General features: G+C 32.8%; 1 protein-coding gene and 1 long non-coding RNA gene across 2 annotated transcripts; one reads left to right on the top strand and one right to left on the bottom strand.

Moving 5' to 3' along the window:
• Positions 1 to 950: 950 nt before the first annotated feature.
• On the bottom strand, positions 951 to 2,215 carry LOC130646302 (uncharacterized). Its single transcript, XM_057452476.1, has one exon. It carries the CDS (start codon positions 1,909 to 1,911, stop codon positions 1,087 to 1,089), a length of 825 nt encoding a protein of 274 aa, XP_057308459.1. The 5' UTR covers positions 1,912 to 2,215; the 3' UTR covers positions 951 to 1,086.
• An 11,731-nt stretch (positions 2,216 to 13,946) lies between these two features.
• On the top strand, positions 13,947 to 15,311 carry LOC130646304 (uncharacterized). The gene is made up of 3 exons (XR_008982776.1): positions 13,947 to 14,079; positions 14,464 to 14,527; positions 14,726 to 15,311. It is a non-coding gene; the product is annotated as an uncharacterized LOC130646304 (long non-coding RNA).
• Positions 15,312 to 15,665: the final 354 nt, after the last annotated feature.

Raw genomic sequence — 15,665 nt, 5'->3', positions numbered from 1 at the left:
GCTCAACTTGTCAAGACCAGATTTTTATCAACAAACAGAATGTTGTTTCATACTGGAAAAACGGGTGATTAGATAATATGACGTAGTATTTTGTCTTGCAGTTCCCTTTTTAAGATAACTGACTCCACCCGGGCCGAGTATTAAAATTGCGAGGGTTACTTGTTTCTATATTTACATTGACTATAAATAATAACCAATTTTTCTTTAATTTTTAATTTCCTGTAGTTCTCATTTGTAAATTACATATTTTTTAATTCAGGTCTGTTCATCTTTTCCGTATTGTTTATTTAACCTCCATAATTATTCGTGACTTTTGTTGACGAACCAGTCAAGAGAAGTATCCATTGATTTTAACCCGGGGATCTTCATTTTAGGCGAGGGTTTGCCAGTAATTACGGAGTCGAAATTGACATCTCGATATGTCAAAATACCCTTACCTTTTCCCATTCTTTGAAAATGTCACTCACTTTGTCAATATCATGCTGGGGATATACTATGAACTAAATGATAAAGATAAAAATAACACCCATAAAAAATAAAAAAGTAAAAATACTAATTCTTAATAACCGTGAAAACTTAATATCTTATTGATCGTTGAAAGGTGAACTAATAAATATTCTAAATTTTTTAAACTCGTTTTTTATTTTTTCTTAAATAATAAAGAAATCAATCAAAGAAACAATAAAAATTGGCAAGCATTTCATTTTTGATGTCCAAATTTTATAGCAAATATATAACAGAAGTGAAGATAGCCAATACAAAAATATTTTAAAATTTAGAATAAAAACTGGCGCTACTAACCTTCACTAAATCTTTAATATAATCACTCTGAAAATCTATCCCTTCAGTAGACGTAGTTAAATTATTCAAACGGGCCATCCACTCCTGAATGTCAGCCCTCATTTCTTGAGTGCTTGGTAATTTGATCTTTCCAAGCACATAATCACGTGCAAACAAAGCTTGAGCATCAAACATTGGGAAAGTGTAGTACTGATTTTGCGCTCCGAGATATATCACTTTGTGATTGTTCTCAAATAAGGCGATTGGTGGTAGACAACTTGATATTTTCACTTAAGGATAAGAATGTTAGTATCCTGTGCACATAATCAAACATTCGGCACTGGCATGGCTACCGTCGGCGAAGTAAAAGGTATTCCCCTTAATTTGTTGCAGTTGTGGAACTTCTTTTATTCCCTCAGGCCACTGAAAACCCATTGGTTTTGCTCTGTATGATATTATGCATTCTTTAGCTCCATATTTGTAACATTGCAAAGCAATATCCTCTGCAGAGAAACTGGACCCAAGCAAAACAATGGTTTGATCTTTAAACTCTTCTGCATTTCTGAAATCATGACTATGGAGAACTCTACCAGGAAATTGCTCAACTCCAGGATAACTTGGTATATGTGGTATTGAGAAATGACCAGTAGCCACAATGACGTGATCAAATTTTTCCTCTGCAACATTTCTGTTTACTAAATCCTCGTATGTCAGCATAAACTTATCTTCTTTCTCCTTTACAGATCTGACGACAGTGTTCAATTTGACAAATTTGGAAATATTGTGTTTCTTCGCTTTACCAAGTATATAATCTTGCAATACAGCTCTTGGAGGATAAGATGGTATTTCTTTTTTAAAATGCTCTTCAAATGAATAGTCCGCCATTCCCAAGCATTCTTTTGGCGCGTTTGACCACAACGTGCGATACATGCTGTTATGGACATACTCACCAAACTCGTCTAAACCATGCTTCCAGTTATAATTCCATAAACCACTTATGGCATTTTGTTTTTCAAAGCAAAAGATATGAGGTATTGTTTCACCGTTTATTTCAGCCTGGCGAAAAGCAGATAGCATCGACATCCCGCATGGTCCACAGCCAATTATCGCTATGCTCCTTTGCTGAGACATTCTAGATTTATATCACACAGTCATTATTTCCAAATCTTAGAGCAAAACATACATTTAATATTCAAAACTTAAAAACATTAAAACTGTACATGAATGGCAGTTTAACGCTTGCGCTCTTGTTAGATGTACTAAAAATACACTCTAAGAAATCGAAGATATACACAACAAGACGCCCTGCGGCTTTAAGATTTCCGTCATTAGCCTAAGAGGTTCAAAAATTCGAAGTAGACCTTAAAAACCTATATATAGGGTAAACAAATACTCGAGTATCCCAAATCTTAATTAGTATAGTAATAACATGTTTTCAAGGGCTATTTTGGATTAATAAGCTGGAGTATCATTTGTAATGTTGGCAACACGTAGTGATGTAAGGATTTTTTATGAGCTTGGTTTAATGAAAATTACAAATTTATTAAATTTCCTATCGTCAAACATAAAATATTCCATTGGGCGAAAAAAGGAAGAAATTACTCACGATGAAATGCTTTTTTGTTAAAGAACTCAACTTCTGATTAATCAAAAACACAACTTGTATTAAAACAAATAATTTTATGTAAATAAAATAAGCTAATCAAGATAAAATACAAGGCTCTAAACAATAAAATGAAATCGACAGTTAGTACGCTGTAAAAATAGCCAATCGTATAACATTGGAAAATTGCAGCTTTTTCTTGTGATAAAAACAAAACATATCATGAAGTAAAATAAAACCGGTCAATGGATTTCCATATTTCCTATTTCCATATCCATTTTCGTTCCGTGGAATGTACATACCAAAATAACAAATATCATGAAAACGAGATTAGTTATGAGTAAACTTTTAGTTTGCAGCGAAGTAGTGCAGATATGGTTTGTTTACTTCCAGTATTTGCAAAATTAATTTGTCAAACAGAATGTTATTAACATTTGGTGATAATATGGGATAATAGCATGCATCACTGAGCCGTTCTAATGCTTTTGTTTATTATTCTTGGTGTTAAATGAGCTAGGTATTAGCTAGCTTTAAAAGCAATGATATGATTAGCTAGCTAGTTGGCTGGTTGACTTGTTCTAAACAAGCTGTTTACCAAAATTGGTGATATTGCTGATATATGTCCTGTGTATCCAGTTATTGAGTGTACCTTATCTTTTAAATAACATCTGTGAAAATAACATTACCCAGGCTCTTACTAACAGTGGTTTTAAAATAGTAGTTGAGTTGACCTTGTGGGTGCCTTATCTCGTTTATTTTTTTTTAAGTGAGCATAGTTTTGAAATTATTTGTAAATATATATATTTAAACTTTCTTTCGAATTTTTTTGCTTATTTGTGTCATATTTTAAGCCTCTATTGTAGATTGTATTTGGTAAAAAAATTTAATTAAAATTCCAAAATATAAGGTTGACAAAAGGGATGATATCGTAATTCTTAAGTTTTGTATTTAGAGGGTTCCCATCTTGGTATTTTTTTCAGGCAAATGAATTGTCCAGTGATTTTGCTCGGTCAAAAACAAATTTTTCCTTGACAGAAACACTTCACAAAACAATTTAAAAATCGTTGCTTGAAAAAATCACAAAATGGTTACTGGCGTACTGCTTAGAAAAAGAGAAATTTCTGTAAAATTTTGTCCACAAAATTCTTGTCATGTCGAACTTTAATAATTGAAAACAATAATTTTTTTTGTGAGGTCAAAAACAAAATTTTGGTTTTATATTTTCACAAATCGACTTCATGGAAGAATTCCATGGAGATTATTTTCTGTAAATAAACAATTTGAACAATTCTGCAAGATTAATTTTCAAGATTTCATGTAAGCAAGAAAACAAATTACATAAGGATCTGGTTTTTAAGAAGTAACTTATTCATGTTGTTTCCTTAGCTAGCAAGTCGTTCAAGCTGTACCCTGAATCAGTTACTTGTGATGCATCAAACACTAGTTTGCAAGGAGTTGTTACTGAGCTTCCCTTCCAAACTGCTCGCCATGGAATGTAGTTTTTTACGTTTGATTCTTCAAACATTCTTTGTTGCTGATCGGTTAAATTCTTCACGAATTCTACATGACCCAAGGATTGTAATTTCGATTTAGATTTGATACACACCACACAACACACCTATACGTTATCTCACTTCCAGTCTCCTCAGCTTTTAAAAACAGTTTACCTTGCCTTGATACAAAGAGGGAATTTTCGACTGTGTAATTATCGCATAAAGATCAAAATTGAATACCTCATATCCAAGTAAAGACAAGTCGGGTTTACTTGATAACCACTTCGATACAGATCCAACTGATTTGAAAGGAATGTAGATTGGTGAATTTGGCTTGAGCGAAATTGTTTTTCAATTGACGAAAATACCTTGTGTGGGTCACATAACTTCAGATCCGCCATTAGCACTCTCAAAAACAGACTCATAAATGGTTAAGCCTGACGGTAATTGAAATACAGGTTTTGGATGGTAAATATTTAATACCTATCATAAAATCGATCTCTCCACCGACGCTTTATGGTAGCTTGATTGATAGTCACTTCCATATTTCAATCGATGCGCTTGTTTTATTTCCGATTCAACTTCTTCAAACGGGTAGTGTGGAAACGTAGCAGTGATTTGATCTAGACATACTCCTATCATATTGGCTGATTTTCCATTAGATAACGGAAACTTCACTGTATAAATTCCATGAGTTGACTGTGTAACAATTCCGCCAACTCCTTCTAAATTGATTGGACCACAGTGTTCAACAACAGCTTTCGTTCCAAGTTGGTTTATTGCTGATCTTCTCGAAACAAAATCTCCACAACCACTATCAAAGAAAACAGTATACTGATTGTTATCAATTTTAATAACTTGAAGTTGATAAAAACCTTTTCCAGTTACAGTCTCTTCTTGTTGCGTTAAACTTTCTTTAGCATTCTTTTTATTAGAGTGGTGAGATGTATAAAATAATAACTTTAAATCTTTTGAAAAGCTTGGTAAATCGACTCTCTGCTTTATTATAAAACGTCCTTTATACTGCTGAAATAATTCCTTATTTTCAGTATGATCTTTATGCTCATCACAGACTAGCACGTGTTTTCTCGTTGGATATTTAGAATGGTAAGGATGCTGGCATACAAAATCCCTTTGACATTTGCCATCTTTGTGTTTTCCATCGTGCATCGAAGCTCCCGGAAACAAACATTGGAAACATAAACCTTTCTTACGTAATTCCACAAATCGTTGCATTGGCGTCATCTCAACAAATATCTTACACGTAAAATACTGGATAACTTTCATACCTCTGAGTCCAGATGTCGCGACATGGCCAGTATCACCACAAAAAACACAATTATCCGTATATCTGTCACCTGTATAACGCACGTTTCCTTTTTTTATCTCCCATAATTCGGTATAACTTATCTAAAGCATCGCCATTTTACAGCTTTGCTACTATATAAATTTCTTACATAATTTCATTAAATCTCTTATTAAATTAATAACTTTGCTCAGTAAGTCAACAATCCTTTCAGAATCTTTGTACTTCCAAATTGAATCAAAACTTTTCAAACACTGCAACTTTTTATTTAGGATAATCTTGGGGTCACCATACGCACTTTGTAATCGCTGCCATATCTCTTCGATATCGTCGACTGAAGTCACTAATGACAATGGGGAATCCTCTAAATAATTATTTTTAAGTAAATCTGACATTAAACGTCTTGGGGTTGTCCTTGAGTAAATCTTTTCAAAATTATCTCTGAATGTATAATTATCAACACCATGATCATATCCATTGAACTTACCAAGTTTTATATTTAACTTACTTCATTGAAAAACACTTTCCTTTTTTAATTCTCTGCTTCGAACTTTTTCTTCTAACTTTTTAGTATAACTTTAGCAATCTCTTCATACTTTCTTAATAAACCATCTACAAGTGATACGTTACCCTTTTCCAATAATAGCTGTCGTATTTTCGTAGAAACCACATTCACCTTTCTCGTTAAATCATGTAAATCGAAAACAAAAAAACAAGTGAGACATTGAACGAGAATGAAGACATAGGGGACAATGAACAAACATGGTGTAATATTTAACAAACATAAAAAACACAAGTTTTTTAAAATTTTACAAGTCGAGTTTCAAACTCGACTTGTAAAAACCAGCTATGAAGCGATTTGTAATATAAAATGTCCAGCATAATAGTGTCATTAGTATAAACAATAGTATAAAAGTATAAATAATAATATAAATGACATAGCAAGCCTGACCTGCAGCGTGAATGTCCAGCATTAAGTGCGTATTGAAATAAATAAGAAACTGTAACAGACAACACATAAAATAAATTAATGTTGCAAGTATAAATAATATGATGGAGGAATAACTGTCCAGCAGGTAAAAAGGGTTTGATTTTGAAAAAACTATATAAATGAGCTAGCCAGCAGCAGATGAAGAATTATGAAACACGGCCTGCCGTGAAATATTTAATATATTTATGGTGTGTGAATGGATCCAAAGACTTTATATATTAAAGTGATAACACAATATACACAAATTCGTGTATCAAAACTATGTTCTTTATATTTAGTTAATAATAATTCAATTATTTCTTCACTGTTTTTGCTATATTTATTAAAAACGCTATTGTAGCAGTACTTTAATAATTTGTTTGGAGATCATTTTTTTATTTCCTCCTTGTTTGATCATTCTATTAAAAAGTATGTAAGCTCGGGAAATTAAGTCTTCGACTAGTAAGCAGCATCTGCCAATTCGTAAAAATTCAGAAAAGATTGGTCCATAAAAGGTAGATATGGTATATTGCTTTTCCGATCTGGCATGCGTACTATACGGAATGGAAATTTATCTCTTTTGTCGAAGAGTTTATATATGAAAATGTTGTCTTTCATTTCAATATCTAAATCTAGAAATGTAGCTTCGGTTCAATGATGTTCGACTTTCAGGTGTAGTTCTGGAGGGTAAATGGTGTTGTGACATGTTAGGAAATTTTCTACATTATTTATTGTACGCAGATCATCAATAAATCGTACTGTGTTGTTGTATTTATATGCTCTGGGAGAACTCTCAGAGATTAATTTTTGAACAAATTGTTTTTCATAGAAGTACAAGAACAGGTTGGCCCAAAAGGGGGCGGGGTCAATACCCATGGGGATGCCAATATCTTGTTTAAAGACGAGATTGCCGATGGCAAAGAAACATTTAGAGATCAAAAATGAAACATTGTCCTTATACCCTGTTTGGTAAAAATTTGATTGCTAACGCCTTTGTTTGTCCAATACACGGACGTATTTGCGAACCCCAGTTTGTTTTGCTTTTTACAGTCGAAAACGAAATCAATTATCTGTGATAATACATGAATTAAAAGTTTGTGAGGTATGTTGGTATTTAGAGTGCTGAAATCAAATGTGGGGATGTTTTTCGCGTGACCTCGAGTATTTATTTTATCAATTTTATCAATAGTGGGAAAAGAATTTTGAACCACCCAAAAATTATTAAAATGAGAATAAAAATAGCTTTTTTTATGAAAGCTTTCAAATTGAGCAAATATCAATTTAAATAGCCTAGAAGTGTACGTTGCTCATCCATACATCAAGACCGACTTTTTTGCATTGTTTAATATTCTCATTGATGATGCTCTCCTTGGCATCGTTAACGTGGGAGTATGTGTCACTGTATGTATCCCTATGTATCCCTACTTCAGTTAGTAGGCGTGGTACGTAGAATTTTTTGCATATAAATGCAAAGTTATTAGCTGCCTTATCTATTGGAACAATTACATAGTGTTGCTGAAGATTTTTAAGGTAAGATAACACCTCAGGGTCTTGAAGGACAGGATATGTTTTCATTGGATGATATTTATTTTTAAGAAGTTCAATTTTTTGTTTTACTGCCGTTAACACGCTTTCTTTCCATGCACTGAAATTAGATGTTTCCTTTTTTGTCTTATTAGCCATTTTATCTATGCAGGAATCAAGGGCAATTTTAATAAAAAGTTTGTCATTTTTGTGTATAAATTACTGATTAGCGAATTACGACGACAGAAATAAAAAAAAATGGATTATTTTGAATTTTGAATCTCCTTAATAATAGCCGTATTCCGTCTGTCTGTCTCTGCGCGGAGCCCCCGCCGCCGAGTTAGAAAATGATGTTACGGAAACACGAATATCAAATGCGATATATTTTTATCCACTTTGTTGCAATGGGTAAGTATAAAGGACGGGCGAACCCATGAATTTTTCCACGGGCTAACGACTAGTCTATCTCTATAATAATAGCCGTCGTCTGTCTGTCTGTTCAAAAGGGTTACCGATATTCCTTTGATCTTTCCGCGAATTTTTAGAAAACAGGGGGTTGTTTAATAGAAAACTTTATAATTAATTGAACTAAAACCCAAAAAATTAATTTATTTCCCTACATAATTTAATTAATTTAATTGATAATCTTCTAATTTAAAAAACAAATTAGGTGATTAAAATGAATTCATTATTTAAAAGCGCCTTTTTTAATAATAATTTACCCCCGTGACCTTTATCGCCGATTCCGCTCAGGAGCCACCGAAAACAAATAGGATGGTTTTACTGACAGTTTAACTGACTTTGTTTTGACCGCTCGCACGTGTTTACCAATCAAAACGCCTGATTCTTTGAAAAACCAATCAAGACTTTCGCGGCCTAGACATGCCAACGAAGAAACATGATGGCCATTTTAGTTTTTAGAAGAAGGTCAGTTCAGTGCTGTTTATAAGTCTGTTTCACCTTTGTGTCTTCTATAAGCTTTTTATTTTCGTAATATTGGTTTTTTGTATGTTCTAAAATGTTAAGATAAATATATTGTCATGTTTTTAGTCACGTACAGATCTTAAACGCACCAGTTTTAGGATTTTTGGCTAGGAAACGAAGATTGAGGCTAGCTAGCTAGCTAGAACCTTACTTATTCCACCATTTATTTTTGTGTTGAGACTGTAGCCATTTAGCTAGCTCCTATCTTTGGCTAGAAGTAAGAGTATAAAAATGCAGTTTGGCTACAACAATATTGTTAAACAATAAGTGTTATGCTATAAATGCAGTTACCTAAGTTATTTTTTCCTGAAAACTTTTTGTGCAAATAAAATGACTGACAGATTATTTTAGCTGAACCGGTAATGAGCTGTTCCCAGTGTTTTAATTAAAACCGAAGTTGCAATGAAGATTTTTGGAAAGGGGTATTACGCCTATACGCCTGTTCAACTCTGTTTAACTATACTAAGCAGTTAGCCCAGTGTTAACAACAGACTGTTGTTTTTGGTAAAGGCTGTTAAGCCCATGCGCATTTACAACGTGGTTTACCTGTACTAAGGGGTCAACCCAATGTGACAATTCATTTTCAAACTTTCTCGGTAATCACACCTGTACGGATGTGCAACAATGTTTACCTGGACTAACCGCACAGCCCTGTTGTGTTTTTTTAAACAGAGTCTGCGAGAAAGTTTTTTTCAAAAGGGTATTATTCCTATACGCTGTGCAACACGGTTTAACTGTACTAAGCGCTCAGCCCAGTGTCACGATTAATTTTTTAACTTGCGCAAAAGTTATTCTGCGAAATGAAATAAAATTGACGATTGTTTTTGCTATGATGGAGTAACAACACTTTGTAAACTCTGTTTTTATATCAGTTATCGTTGCGGGAAAGTTATTTTTTGAAAAATATGTTACAGTCGCACACTATAATGGTGTATGCGCTTCAAAAGATTAACGACATACTGTATACCTGTACTAAAGCGCTCCACCTGATTGTGTGGGACAGTTTACGGCTCTTATTAAGCGCTCCACAGAGTGTTCAATGCCGGATCACACCTTTATTTGTGGCTTAACCCGGCGTTTCGACGCCGGGTTTCCCGGCTAGTATTATAATAACCGTATACGTCTGTCTGTCTGTCACGCAAAATGGTAGCTTAGCTGCGCAGTAGCGAGAAGCACGCAATGCAGTATAAAAAGGACGGGCGAACCCGTGGATTTTCCACGGGCTAACGACTAGTGATTATATATAATTACAAATAATTTCATAACGACGGTATTAGAAAAAAAAATCCGGCAACTTTTTTGAATTTAATTTCTGTTGAATGTAATGGTGCAAAAATAAGAAGTCTGCGATCAGCGTTCGGAAAAAGAAGCCATTTTAAAACGTACGGTGCAAAAAAAGGGTGTGTGTTTATTTCATTATATTTTTCTTTGGAAAATTAACATCTCAAGAAAATAACACCATCAAATAAGTCTTTCATCAAGCATTTAGAAACAAAAAAAATGAGAAAAAATATAAAAGTATTGATAAATTATAAGGGTTTTTGTGAGACTACTCATCAAGTGAGTTTTTTCCTTTACAGTAACCTTAAGGTTAACCATCACAATGCTTGATACAAATGTACAATTATTGACAGTCATTAAGAGAGAGTAGTGACAGAGGGAGTGCAGCAGTTTCATAATCACAACAGCCAATAGTTTGAAAATTTTAAATATCATTTTACGCAACAAATGTTGAAAAATGGTTTGTTGATTACTCATGCAGCTAAGCTATACCTACAACCCTGAAAAAAATACTTGTGGAAATGCTATAAAAATCCATCCTTTTTATTACTCTTGATGTTGAAATTTCCAATTCCCTTTTCTCCCAAAGTCAATGTTACTTTTTTTTTGTACTCCAGGTTTCTGGCTACTTTGGCTAGCTAGCTACTGTTAGGTGGGGTCTATCACATGTGCAATAAAATCGAACAGATAATAAGTATATCTCACATGTATATCTTCTATGTGTCACAATTGAAACCAACCTTGTATACTGTACAAAGTTTCTTATATTTAAGGTCAATACATTAGTCATATTTCTAAACCACATTAAAATGGGGAGGGGCAGCACAAAACAAAACAAAGAAGATAAGAACAAAAAGGAGCTGGGGCCAAGACTTCCTGTCCACACTGACCAAACTCAAAAAGGGTAAACAAACATGGTGCCCCCAGCTGCATACCACATATCTAAATATACTAAAGCATATGTATGTTAAAATTTCATGTGAGCCATCTCACACTACCAGCAAGCTAAATTTAACTTTTTGAACTGATCAGAGTAATATGGAGTGCCACTGAGCGTTAGTAAACTGTATTGAGTTTTAGTTACAAATTTTCTTGGAAACAGTAAAATAAAAATGTATTCACATCATTCTAAAAACGTGGTTATGTTTTAGGTTTAGCTAGTTAACAGATTCTAAAAGATACGCCCTTAAAATCAGCATTTTCGGATGCATATTTCGCGGAACCAAATGGATATGGAAATTATTTGCGAAAGAAATTTGTACGGAACCTTTTTTTGGGAATTAAGTTCTGCAGGTTTTGCTTAAATCCGCAAAAATAAATTGCGCAAATTTTTCGAAATATTTTATGCGTAAAGAATCGATCTGATGACTTTCCTTTACGTCTAAAGGCCCCTTTAGCTTGACGATCCATGTAGAAATATTTTCGATATTTTCAGTGACGATATTTGATCTTACATTTGTTACAGCTTAGTATTCTTTTTTTTATATTTTGATGAAAAATAGAAAGATGATATTCCATAAATCGGATGTTTTTCATTCACTTAGGTACTAAATTAGGTTTTACCCGACTTTCGATTTACCAAATTTCTTGCATCCGCAATAATTTATTCCGCAAAATATGCCATTTGTGGGTCACTCATCCGCAATGATAAATTCCGCACAAATTTCTTCCAGAAATAATTTCTTCCCTTAAGGTAGTTAAAATAGACCGGTTTGACATTTGAAATTGACTATATATGGATAAATAAGACGTTGATAACTAAAGCGGTTTCACTGTTTTGTAACTAACCGGTAATGTTACAATACAACTAAATAAATAAAAAAGAAAAAAATGACACATAGTATTCTAAAAAATAGTTATATCAAACTGGATATTTTCAAAACTGATCTGCAAAATTCTGGAAATACCAGGATACAAACCCTGTTGTGTATAAACGATTCGAATATAATAACTTCTAAACAAGTTTAATTGTTATAAGTAACCCTGTAATATTTCCCCAAGTCGTGCGAAGATGATGGATCAAGTGAGACCTCTTGCTTGCCAGGTGATTACTCTACCGACTGTGCTATCAATCCGATGCTATCTCTGGTCGTTCAATGTTTTATTAATTCAGCAAGAAATACATATCGACTGTGCTACCAATCTGATGCTATCTCTGGTCGTTTATTGTTTCAATAATTCAGCAAGAAATACATATTAGCATTCGAATGTTTCAGTTTTTAGGCCTTCAAAATTTACTCTCTTGTTAAAGGGTTTTTGAAAACACTGATGGTGGATGTGATGATAGCAGCTAATCTGAAAACAAAGAATGTTTCGAAAATGAGAAACAGGAATACAATTTTACCATTAAACTGAATTAACACCAGGTTGCTTAATGATCCATTATGACAAATTCATTTTTGTCAACTTCGAAACCTGTGTCGAATTCGACTTATTGAATTCGACAAATTTAATCGTTTATAATGCTTTTTTGGTTCGATTTCTTAAATTTTAATTTCTTTATGGAAAGTCTATATAGTTGCAATTTTATAGAAACCAATTGGTCAATGTTTTGTTTCACAAATCCAAACATTTGAACATACCAACTTTTGAAATTTCAAATACGAGAAACTGAATGTAAAGGTTGAAACAAAAAAGAGTAAAACACAATTCAATTTTTCGGATTTGATTTGATAAATATCATTTTTTGTGAAGGAAATTTTGATTTCCTGTTAAGCAGTAACAAATTTGTATGTTATTTTCTTGAAAGTTGTTGAGAATGTAGTATAAATTTTCAAATTGTAAAGTTACAGGATATTTTGTAGGGGTTGGAGTTTAAAAGAGTTTATAATAACAAATCTTAGAATAATATTACTGAATACTTTGGGTTAGTTTAAGAAAGTTTTTTGGGAAAATTAGGCACTCAAGGAGAACTGATAACTAGCCTGTAACATGCTAGTTAGCAAATGCATAATAATTATACCGTACGTACAGTTTATAATAAGTTGCTCATATGAGTGCCTACATTATATTTCCCAATACCGTTAAAAAAACCTGAAGGGAATGAATCTACCAATGCTCTGCAGATAAAACTTGTTTAGGTTTAATAGGTTTTGATTTAGAAATCCCTTTGACGAAAAAGATTAAAAGTTAAAGGTTTGCTTTTTACAAATGGAAGAAGTCTCGTCATTAGTGCTAGAAGTACCACATTGATTAACTAACGTTTGGGTTAATGCAAAAGGAACAACTTCGAGATGATACACACGTTTCCTTTTCTTTTTATTTTGCTTTGATATCATAACGCATGACAACCTAGCTTAAAATATTGAGCAGAACGCTTTAACGTAGCTTTACTCAAACTTAAAGAAACTGAAGGGATTAGGTTTAAATTGCCCAGAATGTTTGTCATTATCGCAAAATAAAATAGATACTGGTTGTAAATTTTTATTTGAAGGCAGATGAGGAAAAATCTTCTGATTTAAAACAGTCTAGAATCATAGCTGACCACAATCAGGATAAAAAGTTAAAATATTTCTCTGTTATAAAGGCTTGTAAGAATAGCTTTATTCTGTATAGCTACAAGATCTACTGTCTACACAGAGTTACAGAAGAGGATGAATAGCTAGCTAACTGAAAACTTAAAAGTGCTTTCTATACAGGAAAACAGATCTGAATATTTACATACAGATACAAAAATTGGATGGTTCGAGTATAGAGAATTTTCATGAAGCTCTATACAAGTTATAAAGCTAAATACGGATCCACGTTTGACAGCAACATCATGCTTTCTTTACCTTCACAACTTCGCTAGCCTTGTTTTTTTTGACTTTCTTGCGTATGTTCTATAGCCATATATTATTTTCTTAGACTCTATTTTTTCCTAAAAGTTTATTTAGTTAGCTAGCTGCTTTATAGCTTCTAGTCATGTTTGTGTTTTCAGTTTCCACAATTAAATCTGTTATATGTTGAATGAAGTGTATTACATTCCCTGTACCAAAAATGTTTACAAAACCTTGTTTTAATCATAGAGGTAGAAATAGAGACACAGGTTGAACTCATCTTGGTGCTCATTAAAATTCTATTCAAATTGCTATTGTTTCGGCATCCCTTTGATATCCAGGCGTGATGTGCAGTTCACAGGATTTTTACAAAAAAACAGGTAGTCCTTCAGCATATCGTTCGTTTATATACAAGAAAAAAAATGTTGCGACATGTAATAAGTGTCTCTTGATGTGTATTGATTGTCTCTTGATGTATTTGAAGTATGATGTGAAATTGAAATAACACCAGAGAATGCTGCTGATTTATTTAGGTAAATTTTGAAGTAATGGAACCATACATGTGTATAGATACCTATATTTTTGAATTGTATATAGCTATAAACAAGTTTTGGTTTACATCTTCTTTTTTGCGCTTACTCAGGCATTCACTAATCGGTAAATGTCACGTGATACTTTTAATCCAAGTTAGTTCGTATTTTTCACGGTAGCCAATATGATTTCAGGGAAAACACACCGTTCACCCAGTCACCTCTTCATCATAGGTGCTGAATTTTTCACAGATTCATTGTTTTCTAACTTCAAACCTGTCATATTGTGTAGTTTTAGGTGAGTTTTTGCTAGTTTAGCTTTACTTTAATTCAGATACTTGTAGTTCTTGTTTAATCAAAGCTTCTTTTGTGAGAGTTTGACCGTGAAACGTGGGTGTTTTCTCTCAACCGAAGAATGTACCATGTGACAATCCCACCGGAAAAAATTGACCATGTAGTGTAAATTCCTTATTTATAGATTATTTTTTTATTATAGCACTGAAATTGAAATTCTTTAACTGGATTTCTCTAATCTGGTGATCTGTTGTTTATATTTCCTTCTTGTGGTACCATACCCAAATGGTATATATATACCTATCAATCCATTAAAATAAGGTTTGAGTAGTTCTTATACAGTGATGTTGAGATGGTGTGACCTTTGCTATAAATTTAGAAATTAACTTTTGTCGTTTTATAAACTATTTGATTATTTTATAATATAAACCTTTTAAAATTTAACCATAATGCCCAATGCAAGAATGCATGGAATGAACAGAAGTTTTTGCTGCTCATTTATTTCTAATATAACATAGAGTTATAATGAGAAAAAATGCTGTATTTATTATAGTATATTAATAATTGTTTATCTTATGAAGTCTATTTCATATTTCTGCACGTGTTCTTTTTCTTGGATCGACAGATTTTCATGGCCATATTTTGGTTGATATAAAAAATTGATTGTGTGCTCAAACCGACTGGTTTTCTTGTTCACTTTGATCTTAGCCTTTGTTACGTTTTCTACTATTTCTATCAATTTTTGACGTTTTTTAGCATTTATAAATAAAACACATCTGATCTTTACCTTACGGGTACAGTCTTTTTATTCTTTCCTATTTTTTTAATTTGTAACTTTGCTAGGATTTCGAGAAAAAAATTGGTATCTATTGGTTCATATTCTGTAGTCATATGTTTTTTAAAGCAAGTTTTGTCACTTCCCGCCGATTAACTTTGAAGATTGTTAAATTCTACTAGATCTTTCAAATCATTTTAAACCTTCTATTTTTTATTTTCAGTTCAAAGCACAAATTTAAGTCAAAAATGCAAAAAAAAAACGTTTGCTGACTATTTTTTTAGTTAAGGCAAAAAATTCGGGGAAAGTTCTTGATCGGGTAATAAAGTCGGGTAAAAATTTTGTCATATAAATTTAGTAACTGAAC

This window comes from Hydractinia symbiolongicarpus, chromosome 5 (assembly GCF_029227915.1).
Source record: "Hydractinia symbiolongicarpus strain clone_291-10 chromosome 5, HSymV2.1, whole genome shotgun sequence".
Lineage (NCBI taxonomy): Eukaryota > Metazoa > Cnidaria > Hydrozoa > Anthoathecata > Hydractiniidae > Hydractinia > Hydractinia symbiolongicarpus.
This window is presented reverse-complemented; position numbering and strand designations above follow the sequence as displayed.